Source organism: Ochotona princeps, chromosome 27, assembly GCF_030435755.1.
Source record: "Ochotona princeps isolate mOchPri1 chromosome 27, mOchPri1.hap1, whole genome shotgun sequence".
NCBI classification, from domain to species: domain Eukaryota; kingdom Metazoa; phylum Chordata; class Mammalia; order Lagomorpha; family Ochotonidae; genus Ochotona; species Ochotona princeps.
Genome location: NC_080858.1, coordinates 2060195 through 2083547, shown reverse-complemented (window position 1 = coordinate 2083547; position 23353 = coordinate 2060195). Strand labels below are relative to the sequence as shown.

At 50.4% G+C, this 23353-nt stretch overlaps 1 protein-coding gene across 1 annotated transcript; it reads right to left on the bottom strand.

Annotated features, from left to right (window-relative positions):
- Positions 1-8651: 8651 nt before the first annotated feature.
- PEX26 (peroxisomal biogenesis factor 26) lies at positions 8652-16386 on the bottom strand. The gene is made up of 5 exons (XM_058655797.1): positions 15721-16386; positions 14463-14603; positions 13043-13338; positions 11519-11665; positions 8652-8825 (listed from the first exon to the last, which is right to left on the bottom strand). Exons 1-5 carry the CDS (start codon positions 15954-15956, stop codon positions 8722-8724), a joined length of 924 nt encoding a protein of 307 aa, XP_058511780.1. The 5' UTR covers positions 15957-16386; the 3' UTR covers positions 8652-8721.
- Between the last annotated feature and the right edge of the window lie 6967 nt (positions 16387-23353).

The window sequence follows — 23353 nt, the reverse complement described above, 5'->3', positions numbered from 1 at the left end:
CAGCGGCTCAAATCTCTTGCCAGCCGCCACCCCGCCCGGCTGCTAGACAGTTTATTCCCAAAGCGGGCAGGTTACCGACCGGTTCTCCACACCACCCCACCGCCCCAGAGAATCCAGGCAGTATAATTCTGACTGCTCCAGAATATGAAAAGCCATTTCTCCCCAAACTAGCCCAGGCAGGAGAGGCACCTGTGGACTGGTCAACTCTAATCCCAAAGAGGACAGGTGTGGCTCAAATGGTGGGACCTGCAGGTTCCAGTCTCAGCTCTGTGTCTGAGCCAGTGGTGGCGCTCTGCCCAAGAAGCCTGCTTCCACTTCCAACAAAGCCTAGGTGGCCACTGGAGAGTTTAATGAGAGGACACCCATAAAGTCCCTGGTGTGCAGCAGGTGCTCAATACTGTTTCTACACTAACCTCACCACTCCATCATTTTCCAGTCTCTCCCATTTAGAAATTCTACTTGACCCCTTTTGTTACTGTTAAGCCCAAATGCACTCATGCCACCCCTCCTATATATTCCAGGACTGATACTGGGGCTCCTGCTGCTACCAGTGATGTTGAAGGGCAAGAGAAAGCCCTCCATCACTCTGGTGTGGGAGGGAGTAGGGCGAACCGGGCTTGGTTTTAGAGTCATCGGTACACCTGGTGCCATAGTAGGGGAAGGAGGGTGGGCAGAACAGAGTGGTCACCACCCCAGCGGAACTTGATAGCAAGTATCCAGGTAAATGGACACTCGGAGGTGGACTACGTCAGCCAATGGACCCTGGAAGGATTTCCTCAGCCTTGGATCTGCAGGATCAGTGGCATTTCAGAACTGTCGAAGCCATCTGAGCAGAACCCTTGGAGCATGATCCACACCAGAGACCCTGGGATGACATCAGGTGGCCGTTTCTTATGCTTGGGTGTTGGGAGGCTGGATGTGGCTTCTCCACTTATCTCCCCCGCTGCCCCCAGATACTGGAGGAAGAAAAAGAAACAGTGGAAACAATGATCTCACCCCCTTTTCCCTAACCCTTGATACTTCCCATCCTAATCAACTATATAAACATCATCAAAAACAAAATGAAAGAAAGAAAGAGAGAGAGAGAGAAAGAGCCCTCCACACTTAGGATGTTGGCCCCACTGTCAAACTTCAAACTGGGTTGTGAGCTGAATAGTAACAATTCCTTGGTCTCACTGCAAAATTCCCCGTGGCACAGTCAATTCATGTTTTCTCCCACTTTTCTCAGGCCACTCACTACCTGCCACCAAGCCACTGTAAGTTAATTCATAGCTTTTCCCTAGGAGGCACCCGGTACTGCTTTCACCAAATATGTTGACTCTCCAATTTTCCAAGCACACATGAAAGTTGAGCCTGCCCTTATCTCCTAAGAGGAGCCCGCTTCCCGCCAGAGAGGAATGACCTTCTGTTAGTAAAAACTTGTTCTGCTGACCACACGTTCTTATGCCTACCCATTGCATCACAGGCTGGAACATGTGTCTGCATTGACTTTGCAGCCAACATCATGCTTTGTCCATTGGTGTATACAGGATTGGGACTTGACCATCAAAGATCCTGAAAATTAAAAGTCATGATGAAGTTAACTGTGCCAAGTGCATGGTGAATTCCCAATAGAAATTATTACTGTGAGTTCTGCATTTATTTTTCTTCCAAACTCCCACGGCACATTCTGTTACTTTTTACATGACATTTATTGATCACTTTGTACTTTGGGTGGTGTGTGTGTGTGTGTGTGTGTGCGCGTGCGCGCCTAAAAACAGAAGCAAGTCCACTGCATTGGAGCTGCTCAGGAACACTCACAAATGACTGATGTTTCCAGATCTCTTCGTGAAACACCCAGTACATTAGCAGCAGGTTCTTTTTTAATAATGCAAGATTTCTCCCTCTCTGTAACTTCTATCTTTCAACTAAATAAATAAATCTTGGAAAGCTGGGTGATTTTGTTCTTAGGAAGGATGGTTCCACCTGGCCCTGCTCGCATGCTGCCCAACTAGCTGATGTCCTCAATGGCAAGTTTCAAGTATCATTTCTGTAGCTTTAGCTTTTGATTCCTGGTCAGTTCCCTTCCCCCAGGAGAGAGAAGGACTTTAAACTCACATCAGTCAGTCACATACCACTCAGCAGGAGCAGGAGACTGTGAAATAGGAGGCACTAAAGAATCACTCCGGCGGCGTGGCCTAGTGGCTAAAGTCCTCGCCTTGAACGCCCCGGGATCCCATATGGACGCCGGTTCTAATCCCGGCAGCTCCACTTCCCATCCAGCTCCCTGCTTGTGGCCTGGGAAAGCAGTCGAGGACGGCTCTAAACTTTGGGACCCTGCACCTGCGTGGGAGACCCGGAAGAGGCTCCAGGTTCCCGGCTTTGGATCGGCGCGCACCGGCTGTTGCGCTCACTTGGGGAGTGAATCATCAGACGGAAGATCTTCCTCTCTCTTTCCTCTCTGTATATCTGACTTTGTAATAAAAATAAATAAATGTTTAAAAAAAAAAAAAAAAAGAATCACTCAGAGCTGAAGCCAGACACAACCCAGCAAAGTGCAGAGAAAACCAAGTTGGGAGACAAAGAAAAACATACATAGCTTGGCTCAAGCCGAGTTCAGGCCAGCGTCTAGGCCCTTCCCCTCCGTGCCCAGGAGGCTCTATTACAGATCAAGTAACCAGCTTGACAGCTGCCAGCCCCTAGAAAAGCACCCAAGGCCTGTGTGAGATAAAGTGGCAGTACAAGAAAGACAAGGCAGACAGGCCACCACCTTCTCCCTGAGGTCTTGGCATTCTGAATTATTTCACCTTTCTGGAAACAACTGACTGAGTTATCTCTTTTCTTATTTCGTCCATTGTGATGGTTTCTTTCTGCATTATATCCTAGCAATATATTCCCCCTCCCCACTAATCTCCCCTCCAGTTTTACAATTGGTGTCTTTCATGAACATTCCTAAGTCCATTACGCTGCCATTGAAGTGTTTCCCGACAACGTAGGCATGGAAAATGTCAGGGAGTCCAGTATCCAACTAGCAGGACACTTACAGCCATTTCACTGGGAGTCCATCCTCGTCCCGCATGCATAGAGACGTACTGCTCTGTCTCCACCCCGGACATATCAGTACCCACTACACTTCCACTGTCATCCCCTTACACACAGAGCCAGTGTACACAGTCCACCACGGGGAGAAAAACAATGAACTTTCATCAATATGAAGTTAATGAACATTCACTCCCCAAGTGGTCTTGGGCTGGGATCCCATACAGGCGCCGGTTCTAATTCCGGCAGCTCTGCTTCCCATCCAGCTCCCTGTTTATGGCCTGGGAAAGCAGTGGAGGATGTAGCAAAGCCTTGAAACACTGTAACCACATGGGAGACCTGGAAGAGGCTCCTGGCTTCTGGTTTCTGGCTCCTGGCTTTGGATTGGCTCAGCTCCGGCTGTTGCGACCACTTGGAGAATGAATCAGCAGATGGAAGACCTTTCTCCCTGTATCTCCTTTTCTCTGTAGATCTGCTTTTTGAACAAAAATAAAACTTTAAAAAAAAATTGTGCTGTTTTTGCAAGAGGAATCAAGTCTGGTAGTATCTGGATCTCTCCTTGCTGACTGAGGAAACGGCCCAAGGAAGGGGTGACTGTGCCTCTAAAGGAATCCTGTCCATTATCTTTAATGTAGCTTCTTACCAGTTCAAAATGTTAAGGTTTCCAGGAGCAAGCCAGATGGGCCATCTATTTTTCCTGTTAAATCCTGCATGCCTGAGTTCCAAGCAGATGTCACAACCAGGGTGGCAAGCAAGTTCTCAGCCTGCCTAACTAAATCAGAGAGCAAAGCAAAGAGTCTCATTATCCTGAGATGCTCCTGGCAAGGAGGGAAGGCTGGGTGGCACGTGGGTAGGGGACCCACTTGTAGTTCTGCTAGGGCCTTTTCGTCTGCCATTTTCGCTGGATGTTTTGATTGGATGGCAGGGGCTGCTTGCATCCTAGTCCAGATTTAGAAAACAAACAAACAACATGCAGAGTGCTGGACAAGAAGTCCGCTCTGTTCTCCCCATCAGAGCTCGGGTGGTTACGGAGGCTGAGCAGCTCACTCTGTGTTGGCCCGAAGCGACAGTAAAAAAAGGTGCGACCGTGACCTCTGACCCAGAAATGTGCTCTGGCTGGTACTTCTGAGAAAGAACAGATAGATGTCAGCCTGTTCCGAAAGGAAAAGCTCTGTAGTCTGTGATGGGACTAGACACTGGGACAACACATGGCTATGAAGGACACGGCGCTGGACACACTGGGAGGGACAAGCATTTCGAATTCTTGCAGAAGAGTGTAGCTAAGTGTGCGTGGATGGTAGTGTAACACTATCCATGGTGCAAGAGAGAAAAACTGAATGTCAGAGAATATTTCTGGAAGGAGTCTTGCAACAGTAACTGCATCCAGACAGGAAGCTGGGGGAAGGGCAGAGGGGGCACGGGGGGGTGGGGGGGGGTCGGCGGGGCAGGACCTTCCTTTCCACAAACACCCTTTTGCCACTATTGAATTTTGTATCATACATGTAAAACTCTAATATAAACAGTCTACAGAAACACAAGAATACACGTATGCGAAGAATAAGGATCATCTCTGCAAAGCTATCTCATTCCTTCCAACTCACCTAGAAGCAAAACCCCAAGCCCTCCTCCAGGGACTGTGTTGCTGCCCGTCCACCTGTACCCCTGGGGTCACTTACAGTCATCTTTCCTCTCTACCTCACCACTTCCCCCAGCCTACCATCTGACCATAGAAAGAGGAATATACATTTCTGCTCTCCTTAGCACCCCTAAATTTAAAAGTAGCCGTCTGGGGGCCAGTATTGTGGCATAGCCAGTAAAGCCGTCACTTGTGGTATCTGAGTTCACGACCCAGTCCCCTTGTTAATGACCTAGTAAAAGCAGCAGGGTATAGTCCAAGTGTTGGGGACCCTTCACCCACGTGAGAAAGCAGATGGAGTTCCTGGCTCCTGGCTCCGGCTTGGCGCAGTAGCAGCTGTTGGAGCCATCTGAGAACGAACCAGCAGATAGAAGATTCAATTCTCCGATGCTCTGTCTCTTTGTCCCTCCCTCCCTCTTTCTCTCAGCTCTAACTTACACATAAAGATCTCTTTCATCCTTTCAGAACTCCACAGAACCAGTTAAGGAAATATTTGCACAGTAGCAGTGAACTTCAGCCAGGCACAGGCAGAAAGTAAGACCTTCTAGACATGGAAGGCAGAACCGCGCTGCAGCGAAAGGGACACTCGGCCTGATAACAAGGAGATTTGATCTTTTTCAGGCTCCCTGACTGGGGCAAATCAGCTTACCTCTCTGGGGCTCAATTTCTTTAAAAACAGTCTGTAACCCAGACCTTCAATAGACAACCTTTCCAATTTAACATCAGAATCCCACCATGCATGCTGATTGCCACAATCTCTGAACTTGACAACGTGTGCTCGTTCCGTTATGGACTGCATTATCCAACAGAAATGTAATGTGATTATAAACACTCTGGGAGCCTCAATTTTTTCTAAAAAGTTGAAATTTTATTTTATTAACCGATTTAATGCAATATATCCAAAATATTACCATTTCGACATGCAATCAGTATAAAAAAAAATCACTGATTTCCATTTTTTTTTTCCCAGTACTAGGTCTTTGAAAACCAGTATAATTACAGTAGTTTTATAAATACAGGACATCTCAATGTGGACTTGCCACATGTAGCTAATGGCTATTCCGTGAGACTAACCAGAAAGTCATCTCTCCAATTTTGACTTAATCAAGCTCAGAGTTGAGGACCGATGTGAGCACCAGCCTGTACAGTTTCAGAAAAGTTCAAGGTCACAGGAGCAGTTTTGGTTCTCAGTTCTTTCCCTGACTAGGTACGAAGTTGGGATGGTCACTAGACGGGACTGCAAAGCTCAGGACGTGAGCAAACAGACACCCCGGAGCCTGCAGCCCAAGGCTGAGGAGGCTCGGAGGGCAGAAAAATGAGGTGGGGGAGAGTCAGGTCTTCTTCGTCACACAAACCCCAAATAAGTCACCAAAGGCACACAGACTTGTATCAGTTCCATCTATCAACCCATTTCAATCCTGGCGAGCACCTGCTAACTCCCGGCACTCAGCCGGCACAGGGCGCACCAGGAGACAGAGCTCACTTGCAGGAACTCCCACTTGTGTTCCAGGCATATCACATGTACACTTCATTTCTCATCCCTACGAGAAGGATGAATAGAAAAGCCTGAGGCTGAGAGAGGTTGCATTATCCCCCCCACACACACACACTCATACAGCAGGTGCAGCAGAGACCTGAGCCCAATTCTTACTACACACTGCCACAAACCCACACTCCCCCAAGTCAGAGAGTTGAGCTACTGCGAGCAACAGAGGATTCCAGCATTAGGTCACCAACACAGGAGGCCAAGAAACAGGGGACTAGGAGCAAGGAGGGTCCAGAAAGAAATCCCAGGGGTAACCCCTGAGTAAATCCAGAAGCTTAAGGAGTTACCCAGACAAACAGCAAGTTCTGGAAAGGCCGGCAGAAAGGAACAGCAGGAGCTAAAGGTACCGAGCCCTGGGGGAGCGTGTTGTGTTCAGCAAACTGGCTGCACAGCCAGAGGGTAGTTACACAGGAAAGAGGGCCTCCTGTTAACCCAGACCGGGTGGCAGGAACCTTAAATCCCATTAAGAGGCTGAATAGTGAACAATGAGAAGTCATTAGAGTTTTAACTGGAGTAGTAGAACATTCTAATGGAGGGAGGGATCTCAAACCTTACCCAATCCCTTTCTCCCAGCCTTCTAGGTTCTAGTTAGAAATCCTTATAAAAGAGCACACATTGTTTTGTAAAATGGACCACACCCTGGAAATTTATATGTAATCCCAAGGGTTGTGGAGTTTACCTTTTAAAAATTCTTTTCTTTTCTTTAATACTACTGTTTGCATAGTTAAGATGGATGCAAGCCCCAGTGGGTCTGTAATTACTGAGGGCGGGGTCAGATATACAGGAAGATGGGTGGTACAGTTTTGGGGTTCCCCCCCCACCCCGCTCCTGAGCCAGGGGTGGGGGGCATTCCTTGCTTTCAAACTACACCAGCACCCGGGGATGGTTCATTTGATGACGCCTTGGAGACCCTGATGTGGGGAAGAGTGTTCTGAGGGGGCTACTTGAGTGATTTTAACAGTTCTGCTACATCGGCAGCTTTGTCGCACCATGGTTGAAAAATTTCCCCAAGATCTACTGGTTGACCAAGTCCACCTTAGTGCGTCCACACACCCAGGGATGGACTGCAAAGCTTGGCCAGAATTGTCCAGTTTGGTTTCTCCATCCTCTGCTGGCCTAGATGAGCTGTCCCGTCACACAATACGCATCAGGGCCGAGGCCCCAACACATGCACTCTAAGGCTGGAGCACACGTCCTGTAACTTCCCCTGTGGCTGGGGTCTGAGTCCAACCGTCTAGTTGCTGAGTACCCCGAGGAATCTCACCTGGGGTGAACTCAGACTTGACTTGTGTGTGTGTGCCAGCCAGTGCAGGGTCAGGTTGAGTCTGGCCTCTGCAGCAGCCAATGTACTCAGCCCAAGCCCCCTACCTCACACGGACCGACGAGTGCTGTGGCCCAGCACGCACTTCACTTTTTCTAAAGAATGCTGTTGGCTTGAAAATCCTGAAAAATCAACCTACTTTTCAGAAAAGCTAGTAGGCATCCCTGTATTCTTGGCACCCACACTGACTGGGATCCCAGCGCGGGGCAGCCTGCCTGGCCGTCGGCTGCAGAAAGGCTGCCCCCTGCTGGCAGCCTTTTCCCACCTGGACAGCACAGCGGTGCTCTGCTTATACCTGTTTTCTGTGGACAGGGAGAAAAACATGAACCATTTCAACTCCTCAAACGCTAAGGCTCAGGGAGCCTAGTGGCTGAAGTCCTCACCTTGTGTGTGCTGGGATCCCACGTGGGCGCTGGTTCATGTCCCGGCTGCTCCACTTCCCTTCCAGCTCCCTGCTTGCGGCCTTGGGAAGCAATGGAGGATGGTCCAAAGCCTTGGGACCCTGCACCTGTGTGGGAGACCCGGAAGAGGCTCCTGGCTCCTGGCTTTGGATTGGCTCAGCTCTGGCTGTTGCAACCACTTGGGGAGTAAACCAGCAGACAGAAGGTCTTTCTCTCTGTCTCTCCTTCTCCCTGCAAATCTGCCTTTCCAATAAAAGTTGGGTTTTTTTGTTTTGTTTTGTTTTGTTTTTTAAAAGCACGCTAAAGTTCCTACATGTCCTCCCGCAGGCTTCTGTGGCTTGCTGCCTTCAAAACCCATGTGTCCTTTCTGCCCAACCCCCACCCCTACCAGATCACCTGATTACCCAGTTCCGTTTTCAGCTCATCATTCTCTGGGGTTAGCCTACTTTTTAAGGCCACATGAAGAGAAAAAAAAAAGTTGGGCAATATACAAACGACAGAACAGAACTAGTACAACAGGATACGGAGAGAAGCTGCCAACAGTGGGACCCAAGGGGGCAAACACAGAGGCCGACCCTGATGAAATGGTCATGGGACAGAATCCGCAGGGCAGACGGAGGGCGCTGGCAGGCAGGACGCAGTGTGCAGAGGCACCGCACGTCACGGAACGGGACTCGGCAACCACCTGACTGTGCCAGCTTCTTCCAGAATCAGGGAGGGCCCATCTGCCGCAGGGACCAAGCCTCCAAGGACTGTTAGACCGCTCTGGTTGTGGGTGGAGGTGGGCAGCGAAGACCCTTCAGTCACGGTTGGGGGGCTGGTAGAGGCGAGGACACCTGGCCTTCCGGATCCACTTGAAGAACTGCACCAGCTTGTAGAGGAAGGGCAGGGCAGACGGAGAAGCTGCCAGGAAAAGGCAAGACTGCTGAGGGCTTGCCTACACCCCTCCTCCGCACCCAAGCCCGCCTCCCGTGCCACCTGGGGCTCATGCATGGTTATTTGAAAGCCTATTTTGGTGCCAGTTGATATCTCTAGCTTCTTCAATTAAAAAAAAAAAAAAAAAAAAACACGAATTTCCTGGGTAGGCATTGGGCCTAGCGGCTAAGACACGGGCATCCCCTATCAGAGGGCCTGGGATGGTTAGACTCCAGGCTCCGATCCGGATCCCAGCTTCCTGCTAACGCACACCCTGGGAGGCAACAGGCGTGGCAGCCATTAAGCTCCTGCCAGCCGGCCATCTGGGAGACCAAGCCTGAATTCCTGGTTCCTAACCTCAGTCTGGCCCAGCCCAGCGTTTTACAGATAAGCCAGAAGATGACAGCAACATTTTCTGCCTCTGCCTCTCTCTCTCTCTCTCTCTCTCTCTCTCTGCCTTTCAAATAGATTAAGTAATTTCACTTTCTCTAGGATCCATTTGCTGGGATATATTTTCCTCATTTGCTTCAGAGTGATCTTCAATGTGCTGAGAAAAAAGAAAAAATGTGCTGAGAAGAAAAGTTCAGATTTTTTACATTCCAGTCTAACTTGTGACAAAAATAGAAAAATGGGACCCAGTGTGATGGCTCAGTGGCTAAATCCTCACCTTGCATGCGCCAGTCTCTCCTTCTCTCTGTAAATCTGCCTTTCCAATAAAGTAAATAAATAAATAAATCTCAAAACAAAAAAAAAAAAAGCAAGCAAGCATGAAACAAGGGCAGCTGTCATTAGCCTTCTAACATTTTTTCTTCTTTGTGAAAGAAATATAAATTCTCTTTAAACAGAATAGCAGTAGCTCAAACAAGGTAAACAAACCAATCCAGTACATTTTATTTTTAATAAAATTGAGCCATCCACCGCTGCTTTCCCAGGCCATGAGCAGAGAGCCAGCTTACAAGTGGAGCAGCCGGGACATGAACCCGCATCTTCATGGGACGCCAGCGCCACGGGTAGAGGATTAGCATACACCACCACCATGCCGGCCTCCTGTTGTATGTTTTCAACCGGGTTTTACTCACAGCCATCGGCAGGCTTCCTTCTCTGACAGCTTCACACTGCAGAGACAAGCCCACCACTGGGGCTCGGGAATGCTGGGCCAGGCCGCCTGTGAAGAAGCAATGTGTACCTGGCCTTGAAAAAGGACAGCTCAGATGGCTTCCTGTTGCTCCACTTTGGGAATCAGGGCTTATGGGAAACCACAAATACCCACATGTTTACCGAGCTTTTCCAAGTCACAGGGTAAACCAGAACGAACACAAACTCTCCTTAGCATTTGACACCTTACCTAGCGAACTCTTCGTAAGGAAGCAGAGATATTCAGACCAGACGAAGTGCGTGACCCTGGGCTAATCATTTTAGGTTTCTGGTTCTTAGGGTTTCTCAATCAAAAAAATTAAAGCAAAAAAGAACAACAAGAATAAGAAGTTCTAGTTTTTCCTTCAATTGTGGAAGTTGTATAATCTCATTCTATGTATAAATCCACGAGGAGAGAGATAAGGTCGTAAGTCACAGAGTTCACACAGAAAAATACCTAAAAGAGGAGGTGCCCTTGGCACAGCGCCCACACTGCTGCAGGAGGAGGTGCCCTTGGCACAGCGCCCACACTGCTGCAGGAGGAGGTGCCCTTGGCACAGCGCCCACACTGCTGCAGGAGGAGCTGCCCTTGCACAGCGCCCACACTACTGCAGGCTTACTCCTCGGCGGACAGCAGTGGCGGTTCCCAAATATCTCTAGGAAGCTCGTTTCTACCTCACAGGGAGGTATACAATCAAAGCAGAGGCTACTGGATCAATTCTAAGTTTCTACAAATGGGAATAACATTTAGCTATTGAAAGCCAAGCTCAAAAGTGTTCGCTGTGCAAAACTACCAAGAGAAAGTTGGACAGTCCAGCTATTATTCTAGCTTTCTTCTTTCCATTTTTATCTTCTACATTTTCTAAAACGTGTTAGTGACTGATTGGCAACAGAACAGGTTTTGAGTTCATACTTGTGCTTTTGAAGTGATTATTTTGTAAAAATGTATTTGAGCAGCGGAGGCAGAGAGAGAGAGAGAGAGAGACGGACAGAGTGTGAGAGACCCTCCAGAGGTCTGATTCGTTTCCCAAAGCACTGACAACAGGTGGGGGCCGAGGGTTAGCGGGAGCCATCCACCTGTGGCCTCCCAGCTGGGCTAGCAGGATGCGCATCAGCAGGAAGAGGAAGCAGGACTCGCCTGCAAAGGCCACACCGGATCCCGGAGAGTGGACGAGGGGCACTGGTCCGGCAGCTTAACCCACTGTACCACCACGCCTGGCCCCTTGCGTGAACACGTAATTAGACAGTAACGTTTGACTGAATTCAGTCCAACTGTTATAACAAAGATTTCTGTTTTCAATGCTGATCTTCCCACAGTGTTGGGGACACCAAGACAGGGTGGAGGCGGTTCAGCCTGCTCTTTCCTTTGGGGGTCGGGGAGTAACTCCTGCTTGGGTCTAGTAACTCCTCCTTGTAAAGGAGACACAAGGAAGGGTGTTGCAGCAAGTGTCTTCAATCCTACCAGGGATCCTGGAAGGGCGTGTTGAGAAGTACCCGCTCCCAAAGGCCCAGGAAGGATGGCGGGGGGACAAGGTCCCATCACTTACCTGGATCAAACCTCACCACCAAGAGACAGAGGATCAAGGCGACCAGGAGGCTCTTTTTGAAGGGCAGAGCAAAGAAGTGGCTCACTGCCGAGTGCCACAGCTGGCGCAGCAACATCAGGAGTGACTGGAGCTTGTGGGGGAGGGCGCCTGGTGAGGGCACAGAGGAAATTCACAGTAAATGACAAGAAACAGCTTCCCTGACTCTCAACTTCATTGTAAGAGCAGAACAGAAGGTAGTGAGAATGTTTTTCTCATCCAACTCCTAAAGCAGTGGCTTCAGGAAATTCAAAAACGTGTTCTAAGGGCAGGCTGCACCTCCACACTACCATCTCCTCTTTGCCTCGATGGCTCAGGTGCCTGTGTTTTTCACATTCTTTGCATCGCACAGCCTGGATGTCAGCCCCCGCCCTCCCCCCAGTCCTGCTGGCTGGGCATCCTGGCGGGCAGCAGGAAACAGCTCAAGCGCTTGGATCTGTGCCATCCTCATGGCACAGCAGGCAGGAGTCCCAAGCTCCCGGCTTTGTTTGTTGCAGGGACACAGACCAGTGCCGATGAGGGATGCTGGTATTTGCAGAAGACTGGCGTGATGAGCCACTGCACTGGCCCCTCTGACAACATGCATACGCATTTCTCTTAAACGCACGAAGTCTACTCTGTGTACTCGCAAGAGGTCAAAGAGCCATGATTAGTAAGCAAAAACTCCTCTGAGAAAATCTGCTCGGTAAAAGGACTTCCCATAGAAGTGTCCATAGAGAGACTAGGTTGCTGTAGGACAGTATGAATTTTCCATCCTTGGAAGCCACACAGGCTAATTAGCATTTGAGGCGAAGCTAAAAGGATTCGGGGACCAGGGTCAAGATCCAGAGTGGAGGATCCTTACAGCTTCCTGATAACCGAACAACCCCTTGTCCATCACTAGCCAGGCAGGTGGTATCAGGTCCACACAGTGGTCTCCCCGTAGAACCATTGTGTAAAACTGCTCTCAAATGGGCGAGGGTAGACATCAACCATCAGAGAAAACTCTCCAGAGCTGCACTGTGTGAAGGCAGACAGAACTTGAGCAGGAGGACCCAATGCTAAACTTTTTTATTAATTTTTATCTCCTAACTCAAGATACCAAGTTATAGCAATAGTTGATTTTTCTTTGGCCACCCCCAGTACCTCTCAGCGCCCTGTGCATTTAGGCCAGCACCTAAAGGAACAGTAACATCCTACCCAGGCAACATCATGAAGGCAAAACCTAGGGCAGAGATCCTAAACAGGTAACTCCTCAGACCCCAACAACAATGTGACGTCCAAGAAAGTAGGACCTGCGAGCTCTCCCCACAGGACGATTCTCCGGCCTTTGCCAACTTGAGAGGGGCTGGGATTTGTTTTTCTATGACTCAGAAGTTATTCATTCTCCACCCCCGCCCCCCATAAAACAGAACTGCTCCCAAGTTACTAGGAGAGCCATGACGGACACAGGTGCAGGCAGAGCCCACAACTTCACTTTCAAGAGGCCACCCAGGGATCACATCCTACCGTCCTGCTTCGGCGTCTGTGTGTGCGGAAGGCCTGAGCGTTCCTGCGTCTGCCGCTGCTTTGCTGAATGGATGGCGTGCAGTACGTCCAGCCGCTGCTCCTCGTCCAACGCTGCAGAGCCTGCCAGCATCTCCTCCGCCTGGGACAGGTGGCCCAGGGGCAGTAGCACTCGCTGCAGGTGCAGGGCTGCCAAAGCTCCATACTCTGGAAGGCCCTGATTAGCTGGGTCTTGGAGCCAGGCAGTGACCGCATCCAGCATGATTCCAGGTGCTTGCATTTTGCTGTATAAAAGAATGCTGCACCCCACCCCCCAAAACCCGATCCCCCCAACAAAAAAAAAAAAAAGAAAGAAAAGAAAAAAACGATCAGTTCTCCAAAGTTCTTTCGTTTCTCTTCACTGTTATGCTCCTCAAATGCCAACTTCTCTCGGATGCCCCAGCCCTTCCCTAGGGCACACTGCCACTGTGACAACTGCAGGGCAGGCACATCTGACACGGTGGTTAGGCCACCACTGTGGCACACTTGCACCCCCTATCGGAGTGCCCAAGTTCGAATCTCACCTCTGCCTGAGTCCAACTAAAGCCCACCCTGGGAAGCAACAGGTAATCACTCAGACACTTGGATCCTTGTCACCCTCCTGGGAGGCCTGAAGAGAAATCCCAGTGGAATTCACTCCCTGGCCCAGCGGAGCCACTGTGAGCATTTAGGAAGTGAAGGTGGGAGATCTCTCTGCAGCTCTCTTTTATTATCTTTGTCTACGTTTCAAATAAGTTAATTAATTTTTTAAAAGATTTATTGTTTTATTTTTATTGCAAAGTCAGATATTCAGAAAGGAGGCGAGGCAGAGAGGAAAAATCTTCTGTCTGATGGTTCACTCCCCAAGTGGCCACAACAGCTGGAGCTGAGCCAATCCGAAGCCAGGAGCCAGGAGCCAAGAGCCAGAAGCCTCTTCCGGGTCTCCCACATGGGTGCAGGGTCCCAAAGCATTGGGTTGTCCTCAACTGCTTTCCCAGGCCACAGGCAGGGAGCTGAATGGGAAGCGAGGCCGCCGGGATTACAACCAGCGCCCCTATGGGATCCTGGGTATGCAAGGTGAGGACTTTAACCAATATGCTATTGCGTCAGGCCCAAGTTAACTAATTTTTTAAAAAGCAGATATTCCCAGACAGTAGCAGGCAGGTCTCTCAGCTGTGTCCTCTCTGTTTTCCCGTTCTGTGTCCCCTGTTTGCTCTCTCTGCCCCACTACTAAACTCTCCTCCCTCTTCCTTTACTGCTATCTTTTGGGGTCTAAAAAAAAAAAAAGGAAGGACAACAAATGATTAGATTTGTAGGGAAGTGATAAGAAATGGCAATAAGCAGGTACCAGACCCTAATTCAGAACAGGACACACAAGTTCTCTATATAAGTCATAAGAACTTACCACAGCTCCAGGACCTTGGGAGGTAGTTTTTCAGGGACTTTATAATACCGAAGGACCCAGGAGAGGACTTCCTGCCACCGGTCCATTTCCGCCAGGGCCTGGATCCCCACCACACACAGGGAGCATTGCACCTCCAAGCAGCTGTCAGCAGGAGGAGCGATTGGGTTTAGAAGGGGTGCCCTTCCACGTGCGTTCCCACCTCCACCCTGGGGTCCACTCCTCTCTACCTCCTCCTTCCGGCAGCCACCCCTGCCATGCTCACCCCAGGAATCAGCTGGGCCCCATGGTCACTCTCAGTCTGCCCTCCCACTAGGAGCTAAAAGTTCTTGTAGACCTTGGGTGCAAATCGGCTCTTGCTGAATGAGCGTCTTCCCATCCGGCTACAATCAAGAATAAGTGAAACGGCGTAATACCGGGTGGATGGTAGCACAGGATGTGGTCAGAAAGCGGTGGAACTCCAAGGAACAACAATATACTCCGATTTTTCACAAGAAAGCAACGGAGGGAGCGAGAGGAGGATTCTTGCAGTACTTAGTAATGTTTTGTTCTCTGAGCGTTGGATAGGAGTGTGCTTAGAGAACAACAAAAAGACTCATTTATCTGTGCTTTCCTTGGTATACATGTTCACAACAAAAAGTTTGTGAAAAGAGGTGGAGCTACGTGCATAGCGAAGTTCGGAACAAGATTTCTGGCTAAGTGTAGCTACAGGGTCTTGTAAAACTGGCTTTTTACTATTGCCTTGTAAGGCACCCAGAAGCAAAACTTTTACCATCCCACGGCCACTTAAAAACGCGCCCAGGCCTCCCTGGCACGCCAGTCTGTGAGGACAGAACTGACTGCTTTGCAATGCCCGGGAAACAATGCCCTCAACTGCCACTGAAGGATGGGTCAACCAAAGAGCAAAGCTTTCTCCAGATTCATGCTTGAACCTTACACCCCACAGGGTCAGCGGGGAACAATCCCGCAGGGGCAGCTGGGAGATTCCAGCCACCTGCTCACTGACAGATGTCAAACAAACCATCAGCCTTCCTATCCGGCTATGCTGCACTTCAAAGGGGAGCAACGAACAGGGTGGGTTCCCACTAAGCTGTTACCCAGCCCACTGGACCTCTTCATCGCGCAATGCCTTGGCTTCCTCCTCTAAAGACAGCATACAACCTGAATCTCTGCTCTCTAAGGAGCCACTCACGAAAGACCCTATATAACCTGTTCCCTCCCCAGAAGCATCCAGAAACGGGCTGAGAGGGCTAGCACCTACGTGCCAGGAGCCTCCTCTTCCTCCTGCAGGCCATCGCTGGCCAGGCTCTCCCAAGCACGCTCGCAGGTGTCCAGCGCCGCGCGGAAGTCCAGGTGCACCACCAGGAAGTCGGCCGCCTCCTCCAGCAGATCCACGGCCCGAGATCGGGCCGGGCCAGCGCGTACCGGCTCGCTGCTCCGCAGGGGTCCCCCGAGGCCCTTGAGGGGGGCTGCAGGAGCCAAAGGGTCGCCCTTCATGGCCAGCCTGGGCTCGCGGACCGTCTCCTCGGTCGCCAGAGTAATTGCCTGTCCAGAAGCTCGGGAATCTCCGGGATATTCCTGGGAGGCGAGGAGGCGTCCTCACATCCTTCCCCACCACTTCCCCCACATCGATTCCCGCAGAACGTAAAGGAAGGGCCCCTATGCGGGACAACGGCTGGGCTCAAAAGGACCGGACACCTGGGGGAACCAGTTTTCAGGTTTACAGAAGTGCTACGTCCTAAGAATATCTGCCCCCTAGCCTCTCCGGCCTCGCGACATGTTCCCGAGCACCTTAGCTCCGAAGAGAGGCGTTCTGGTCTCCTCTGTACCACGCGAGAGCCTCACCACGGTTAGAGAGCAGCGGGGAGCGCGGAGCGGCCTGCGCCATCTTTGATTCTCTCAGCCCGGGGCAGTGGTGCGCCTTCCGCTCGGCGCGGAGAACGCTGGGATTTGTAGTTCCAGGTTCTCGGTGTAGTCGCTCTATGGAAGCAGAAGAGATGATTTGGACTACAACTCCCAGCATGCTGCGTCGCAGAAACCGCCGAGGACCTGGAAGAAAAGCTACCTGCCCGCAGGTTTTGGGACCGCGAAAGAGGGGCAGGTGGCAACAAAACTCACAAACTGTCTTGAATAACACGGGCTGGACTGAAGGAATTCCACCGACGGAGGTGGAGCTACGCGCACGCTTCTGATCTTGAACTTCTCTGGGGTGGCAGCTGCTGGGAGGGAAGACCATCTTTCTCTCCGTTCACCCTTAGTGCTTAACGGTTCAGATGCTGTGTTCAGCGCTTTGCATGCAACCTTATTTTATTCCTAACTCGGGTTTGTGAAATGCGACCAGTGTTACCCCATTTTCCCGGTAAGAAGGTGAGGTGGATTCTCATTTGCGTAGAAAGTGACAAGACAGGTGTGTGTTTAACTTCTGCAGGAACAGACCAAGCTCTGCTTTTGGTTCAGAAAGCTCACCATCAGATGCAGTTACAGCAGCTCCTTGCGCCCCTGTGTCTCATGCAGGAGAGGATATTGTGAGCGAAAAGCCACCCAATGTGTAATGGAATTTATGATAATGTACTGAGAGTACAATCAGGCGTTTGGTCAATTGTGGAACCACACGTTGGCTTTTGTTTCTCCCTGGTTCTCTGCTTCTGAACTCTCCCCACTGGTTCTCTGCATTGCTTAGCTGCCCTGATGATGGGAGCAGACAGGCCAGGCACAGGCGAGTGCCTGCTCACGGGCCTGGACAGAGCCATGCGCTGAGCTTTCAGCCCTCTCTGGGAAGTGGAGACCAAAACAGCAGGTCCCTCAGCCTCCGAGGAAAGAGAGGGTGGGCCACGTAAGGTGATGAGCCGAGGACTTCAGCTGCTACACAAGCAATTTTGGAATACCTAAACACTCAACCGAAGAGGCAAAAATGTGCCTTCGTGAGCTTACTCGGGAAACGAGGTACAGCGCTGTGTCATGTAACAATACATGCTAAGGACAGATAAAACAAGGGGTATGAGTGCCTGTGGTGGGGAGGTAGGACTGGTATCGATGGGGGCCAGACAGGAAATCAGGGAGTCCCAGAGCTGCGAGGTTTCCCACATTCCTGTCTCTAGCCCTGCACCCAGACTCCACCCCCTTGCACCCCCAAAAGAGCCACTTTCCCATGATACACCTACTCACGTGACGACATGCAGACGCCATGAAAACCTTCCCAGCGAACATCATATGCACCTAACCCCAGGCCTATTCAATTATGGCAATGCCCCCTGCCCAATAAAAGGGTTCAAACCAGGCGCTGTCTCCTCATGGCCAGTGGGGCCGTCACTCTCCTCATGGTCACCATGGTCACGGGGCTGTCTCCTCATGACCTTTGGAGGCCGGCTGTCTCTCTCCTCATGGTCCCCGGAGGCCGTCTCTGTCCTCATGGCCACATGGTTCCTTGTCTCACGCTTTACGTACAAACATGGATTCTCCTGTGCTATATGTCTGTCCTCACAGGTTTGCCTGCATCTAAATGTGTACTCTTTTTTTTAAGATTTATTTTTATTATAAAATCAGATATACAGAGAGAAAGAGAAACAAGAAAGGAAGATCTTCCATCTGATGCTTCATACCCCATGTGACAGCAACAGCTGATGCTGTGCCGATCCGAAACCAGGAGCCAGGAACCAGGAACTTCCTCCAGGCCTCCCATATGGGTGCAGGGTCCCAAAGCTTTGGGCCGTCCTCAACTGTATTCCCAGGGCACAGGCAGGGAGCTGGAAGGGAAGCGGGGCTCCCGGGATAAGAACTGGTACCCATATGTGATTCCGGCACATTCAAGGTGAGAACTTTAACTGCTATGCTGTTGTGCCGGGCCCATTGTGTGTACTCTTTTAAAATCAATTCAACTGTCATCTTGGACTTTATGTCTCTGCTTTGAATTCTAAAAAAAAAAAAAATCTAAAGATTTATTTATTTTTATTGGAAAGACAGATATACGGAGAGGAGAGACAGAGAAGAAGATCTTCCATCTAATGATTTACTCCCCAAGTGTCCGCAGTGGCCAGAGTTGAGCCGATCTGAAGCCAGGAGCCAGGAGCTTCTTCCTGGTCTCTACGTGGGTGCAGGGTCCCAAGGCTATGAGCCATCCTCGACTGCTTTCCCAGGCCACAGGCAGGGAGCTGGATGGGAAGTCAGGGCTGCCAAGATTAGAACCGGTACTATTATGAAATCCCAGCACATGCAATGCGAGGACTTGAACCACTAGACTACCGCACTGGGCTCTCTGCTTTGAATTCTGAAGGATGGAGACTGGGGCAGCCTGGGAACAGGTTGCAGCAACAGTGTCTGCCTTGCTTATTCTCTGACAGCAAACCCGGAGCTGAGTCGGCAGAGAGAAGCTGCGCTCTCCTGCTCCGGCCTGGCCTCCAGAGAGAGGAGCACTACTGCGTGGCACCTTCTGCTCGCTGGGCCCTGCTTCCTCGTCACCCAGTATCTACTCAGCCACCGCACACTCCAGAGCAGATTCCTGAGAAAGTGGCAGGTCTACTGTTGAGATGGCCAACGTATTAGATCATATTTGACATCAGATGGTAAAGATGACTGGACTTGTAAAAAGAGAAAAGCATAGACATTTCTCAGCAATGAGTTTAGATGTCTGTCTTGAGAGATCAGAGAGGCAAGAATACCCCGAATAAGGCTGAGCAGGGCTTGGCAAGGCATGACCCACCCAAAGATGTCATTTCTGGAGGCACCTGGGTTGGCCACATGAGTGACAGGGCCATTGTCCCTGGCCTCCCTGGCCATTCCAGGCATATTAGCAGGCAGTTGGATGGAAAACATAGTATCTAGGACTCAAACGATTGGCTCCAGTTTGGAACGCCAGTATTACAAGTGGCTTCACCACGTCCATCAGGTTTCTTGCTATTTTAAGCTGTTCCAGAAGATGGCAATATAGCCTCGACAAGCAACCATTACCAAAAAAACCGGTGATAAGGGGTGGCGGAACTGAGATCAAGTATTTAAGGCAACAGAGGGGGAAGCGGTGTCAACATGATATGAAAAAATGTTTCATTTGTACATTTGACCCAACTCTTAACTACCCACTTAACCTTTACACATGTTATCGCCAATTCCTCCATAGGTGATACAATACCAATTATTCATTCCTTCTGACTGCCCAGGATTTCTCAAACTAAGGGGCTTCATTCCCCCGAGGACGCATGCATGTACAGGGGTCCCACAGGTACCTGGACCTACCTGCCCTCCTCCCCTGACATCCTGGGGACACAAGGGCCATTCTCCTGGCCCAGGCTAATGTGTTTTTGGAACTATCCTCTTTGGGGGAGGTAACAAGCGCATCAGATGTCAGGTTCCCCATTGTAACTGCTCCCAGGCTCTGGGACTTGATTCTCTTCCTTCTGTTTGGCAGAGTGGAACACTTTGTTAATCCAAGAATACAAATTTGTTCAGCCTGCTCTGGACACTGAGGAGTCCATGTTTTTTAATTTTGTCCAAAAGATTTTTTTGTTTTATTGGCAAGGCAGATATACAGAGAGAAGGAAGAATACAAAGATCTTCTGTCTGCTGGTTCACTCCCGAAGTGTTTGCAACACAGCTGGAAATGAGCTGACCCAAAGCCAAGATCCCAGAGCCTCTTCTGGGTCTCCAACGTGGGTGCAGGGTCCCAAAACTTTGGACCATCCTCCACTGCTTTTCCAGGCCTCAAGCAGGGAGCTGGATGGGAAGTAGAGCAGTGGGGACATGAACTAGTTCCCAGATGGGATCCTGACAGTTGCAAACTGAGGATCTAGCCACTGGGCTACAGTGCCAAGCCCAATGTTTTTATTTTATTTTTTTTTTAAGTATGCATACATTTATTTGGGAGGCAGAGAGAAAGAGCCAAGTTTACTTCCCAGGTGCCCACAAATTCCAGATCTGAGCAAGCCGATGTCAGCAGCATGAAACGCAAACTGGCTTCTTGTGCAGGTGTCGGACTCGACTCCCTGAGGTGTGCCCTGCTGCCTCTCAGGGCTGGCATTCACAGGAAGCTGGAATCAAACCCGGGCCATCCACATGGGATGCGGGCACCCCAGCTGGCATGTTAACCATCAGGCCAAGCGCTCACCCAATGCCAACGGTGCCGTAACTTATGTCATTGAGACGCTGACACCAAGCTACCTCACAGATCACAAGGCATCATGGGACAGCCCACCGACAACCTTAAATCCCTGGACCAGGTCAGGCAGATAGAAAGCAAGAGGGTAGAATTAATGGGAACTTTAAAAGTTTCTGGAAAATGGAATTAAACAAGTTTATTCTGGGGCAGAAAAATGAGAGCCAATCAAAATTATTTCATTATACATGTTTTCTAGGGACTCTCTGAAGATTCCTCGTGGATTGAAGGACAAGTAAGGAGGAGAAGAATTCTTATTTCCGCTCAGGATTGTTTTAATCTTGCTTTCTGACGTGGAATCCAAGGTAGGATTCTGCCACACCAAGGCCAGAGATGCCCAAGACCACATTCAGCCTGACCCGTCCTGCTCGCTCCTGGGTGGTTCCACATTTTTTTTTAAAAAAGATTTATTTATTTTTATTACAAAGTTAGATGTACAGAGAGGAGGAGAGACAGAGAGGAAGATCTTCCGTCCAATGATTCACTCCCCAAGTGAGCCGCAACGGGCCGGTGTGCGCCGATCCAAAGCCGGGAACCAGGAACCTCTTCCGGGTCTCCCACGCGGGTGCAGGGTCCCAATGCATTGGGCCGTCCTCGACTGCTTTCCCAGGCCACAAGCAGGGAGCTGGATGGGAAGTGGAGCTGCTGGGATTAGAACCAGCCCCCACATGGGATCCTGGCGCGTTCAAGGTGAGGACTTTAGCCGCTAGGCCACACTGCCGGGCCCAGGTTCCACATTTTGAAACGAAAAAAAAAAAACAGCCTTCATGACTGGCCCCTCAAACACAGCCCAGCCACCCAGAGCTCCTCAGGCCAGGAGCATGTGTGGCACAGCCCCTTGTGAAACAGCACCGTGCCATCTCGGAGCAGCCAGGCCTGCCAGGTGGAGAGCAGCAGCCCTGCTCTGGTCACGGGGATGTCTTCCTGGTGCCCAACATTCGTGGAACATTGTGGTTCTCATTAGCAGCCTGCACTTGGAATTCCAGGGGGAAGCTTAGCGCTTCCTGTTTGCTTCTCTGCGTAGACACACAACAGCACTCTGCTTCTGCAAGCTACGAAGTCATTGTCATAGTCACAGTGCAACTAACAAGGGCAGGTCGGCTTCTCCCGCGCAGTGCCAAGTGCGAGCTAAGCACTCCCCCGAAGGCCTTCCTTCAACTTGTGTCAGTCCTCAACAACTCTGACAAAGGCCTGGCTTCATCCTTACCATGTGAGAGGAAGGACCTGAAGTGCAGAGAGTCGGAGTCGCTTGCCCAAGCCACACAACATGTCCACAACAGGGAGGGAGTTCGACACCTGTGGTCTCTAAAGTCTTCCTTCGTAACAGATACATAATATGGACTGTAAGCCGATTTCACTTGCATTAGTTGAACTTGACAGTACACCTGTAAACCAGGTGTCACTGCTATTAGTGTTAGATTCAGAATGGCCCGGCTGAAGCAATATCCAGAAGTTTCACACAACATCCCACGTTCGGGAGACAGTCTGCGAAGTGCCCTCAATGGCTCCCTGCTTGTGGCCTGGGAAAGCAGTGCCCAACGGTCCAAAGCCTTGGGACCCTCCACTTGCGTGGGAGGACCCAGAAGAAGCTCCTGGCTTTGGACCGGCTCAGCTCCTGTTGTTGCAGTTACTTGGAGAGTGAACCAACAGACAGAAGGTCATTTTCTCTGTCTCTCCTCTCAATCTCCGTTTCCAATACAAATAAATAAATCTTAACAAAAAAAAAAAAAAAAAAAAAAGCTTCCTGATGCCAAAGCAGCAATGATGGATGCTGAATGGAGTGGATTCATCCGTGGGCTGTGGACACTCGCGGACGGGTAAAGATGACCTCTCTCCTCATGGAGTCCCCCCTAATCGCGCCTCCTCCAGGCTGGTCCTTCCTTCCTTCCGACTGGCAACTGTGCTCTGCTCTCTTACGGCCCTTCTGTGGGCCCTTCCGATATCCATGTTTCCTTAGCGTTATCTGTGTTCGCCGCTATTCAACAGAACCCTTCTTGAGGACATAGATGGGGGTCTTCCCCATTTTAGGACCCCTGTGTTTTAGCTAGCACCGTGTGAAACAATAAGCAGGCAGTGTTCCAGAGGGGCTCTCCTCCTGAGCCGTTCTGCATCATGAAGGCGCCCCTGCCAGTGAACATTGAGTGACGAGGTTGGATGCGGAGAGGGAGCTGAGAAGACACGTGGCCGGCCTCAGGTACTGCCAGCTCCGGCCTGCCTTGGCCCGTGTGGAATTGGCAGTGTCCTTTCCAGAGTTTTCTTTCTTTCTTTTAAGATTTATTTGTTTTTACTGGAAAGGCAGATATACAGAGAGAAGGAGAAACAGAGAGGAAGATCTTCCATCCAATGATTCACTCCCCAAGTGACCGCACTAGCCAGAGCTGAGGCAGACCGAAGCCAGGAGCCTGGAACTTCCTCCAGGTCTCCCACGCGGGTGCAGGGTCCCGGTGCTCTGGGCCGTCCTCGACTGCTTTCCCAGGCCACAAGCAGGGAGCTGGATGGGAAGCAGGGTTGCCAAGATTAGAACCAGCATCTGTATGTGATTCCAGCGCATGCAAGGCAAGGACTTGAGCTGCTAGGCCACTGTGCTGGGCCCAGTTTTCTTTTTTATTTCCTAGGAAATAATCTAATTCATTCACTCACCCTGTGTCATAGAATTTTAGAGTTGCAAAGAGTCTTACTATACTATGTTCAAGGAAAATGAGACTCAAATATTGAGCTCCAATATTTGCAGAAGAGTAAGAATGATGGGCCC

Bases quoted from the DNA above. Each gene is read 5' to 3' on its own strand.
- PEX26 (XM_058655797.1), bottom strand. From the start codon at position 15,956: ATGAAGGGCGACCCTTTGGCTCCTGCAGCCCCCCTCAAGGGCCTCGGG. The intron at 13,339-14,462 runs GTAAGTTCTTAT...GGTGGGGTGCAG, and splicing joins CCCAAGGTCCTGGAGCTGTG to CATTCTTTTATACAGCAAAA. The intron at 11,666-13,042 runs GTAGGATGTGAT...TGCCCTCACCAG, and splicing joins ACAGACGCCGAAGCAGGACG to GCGCCCTCCCCCACAAGCTC.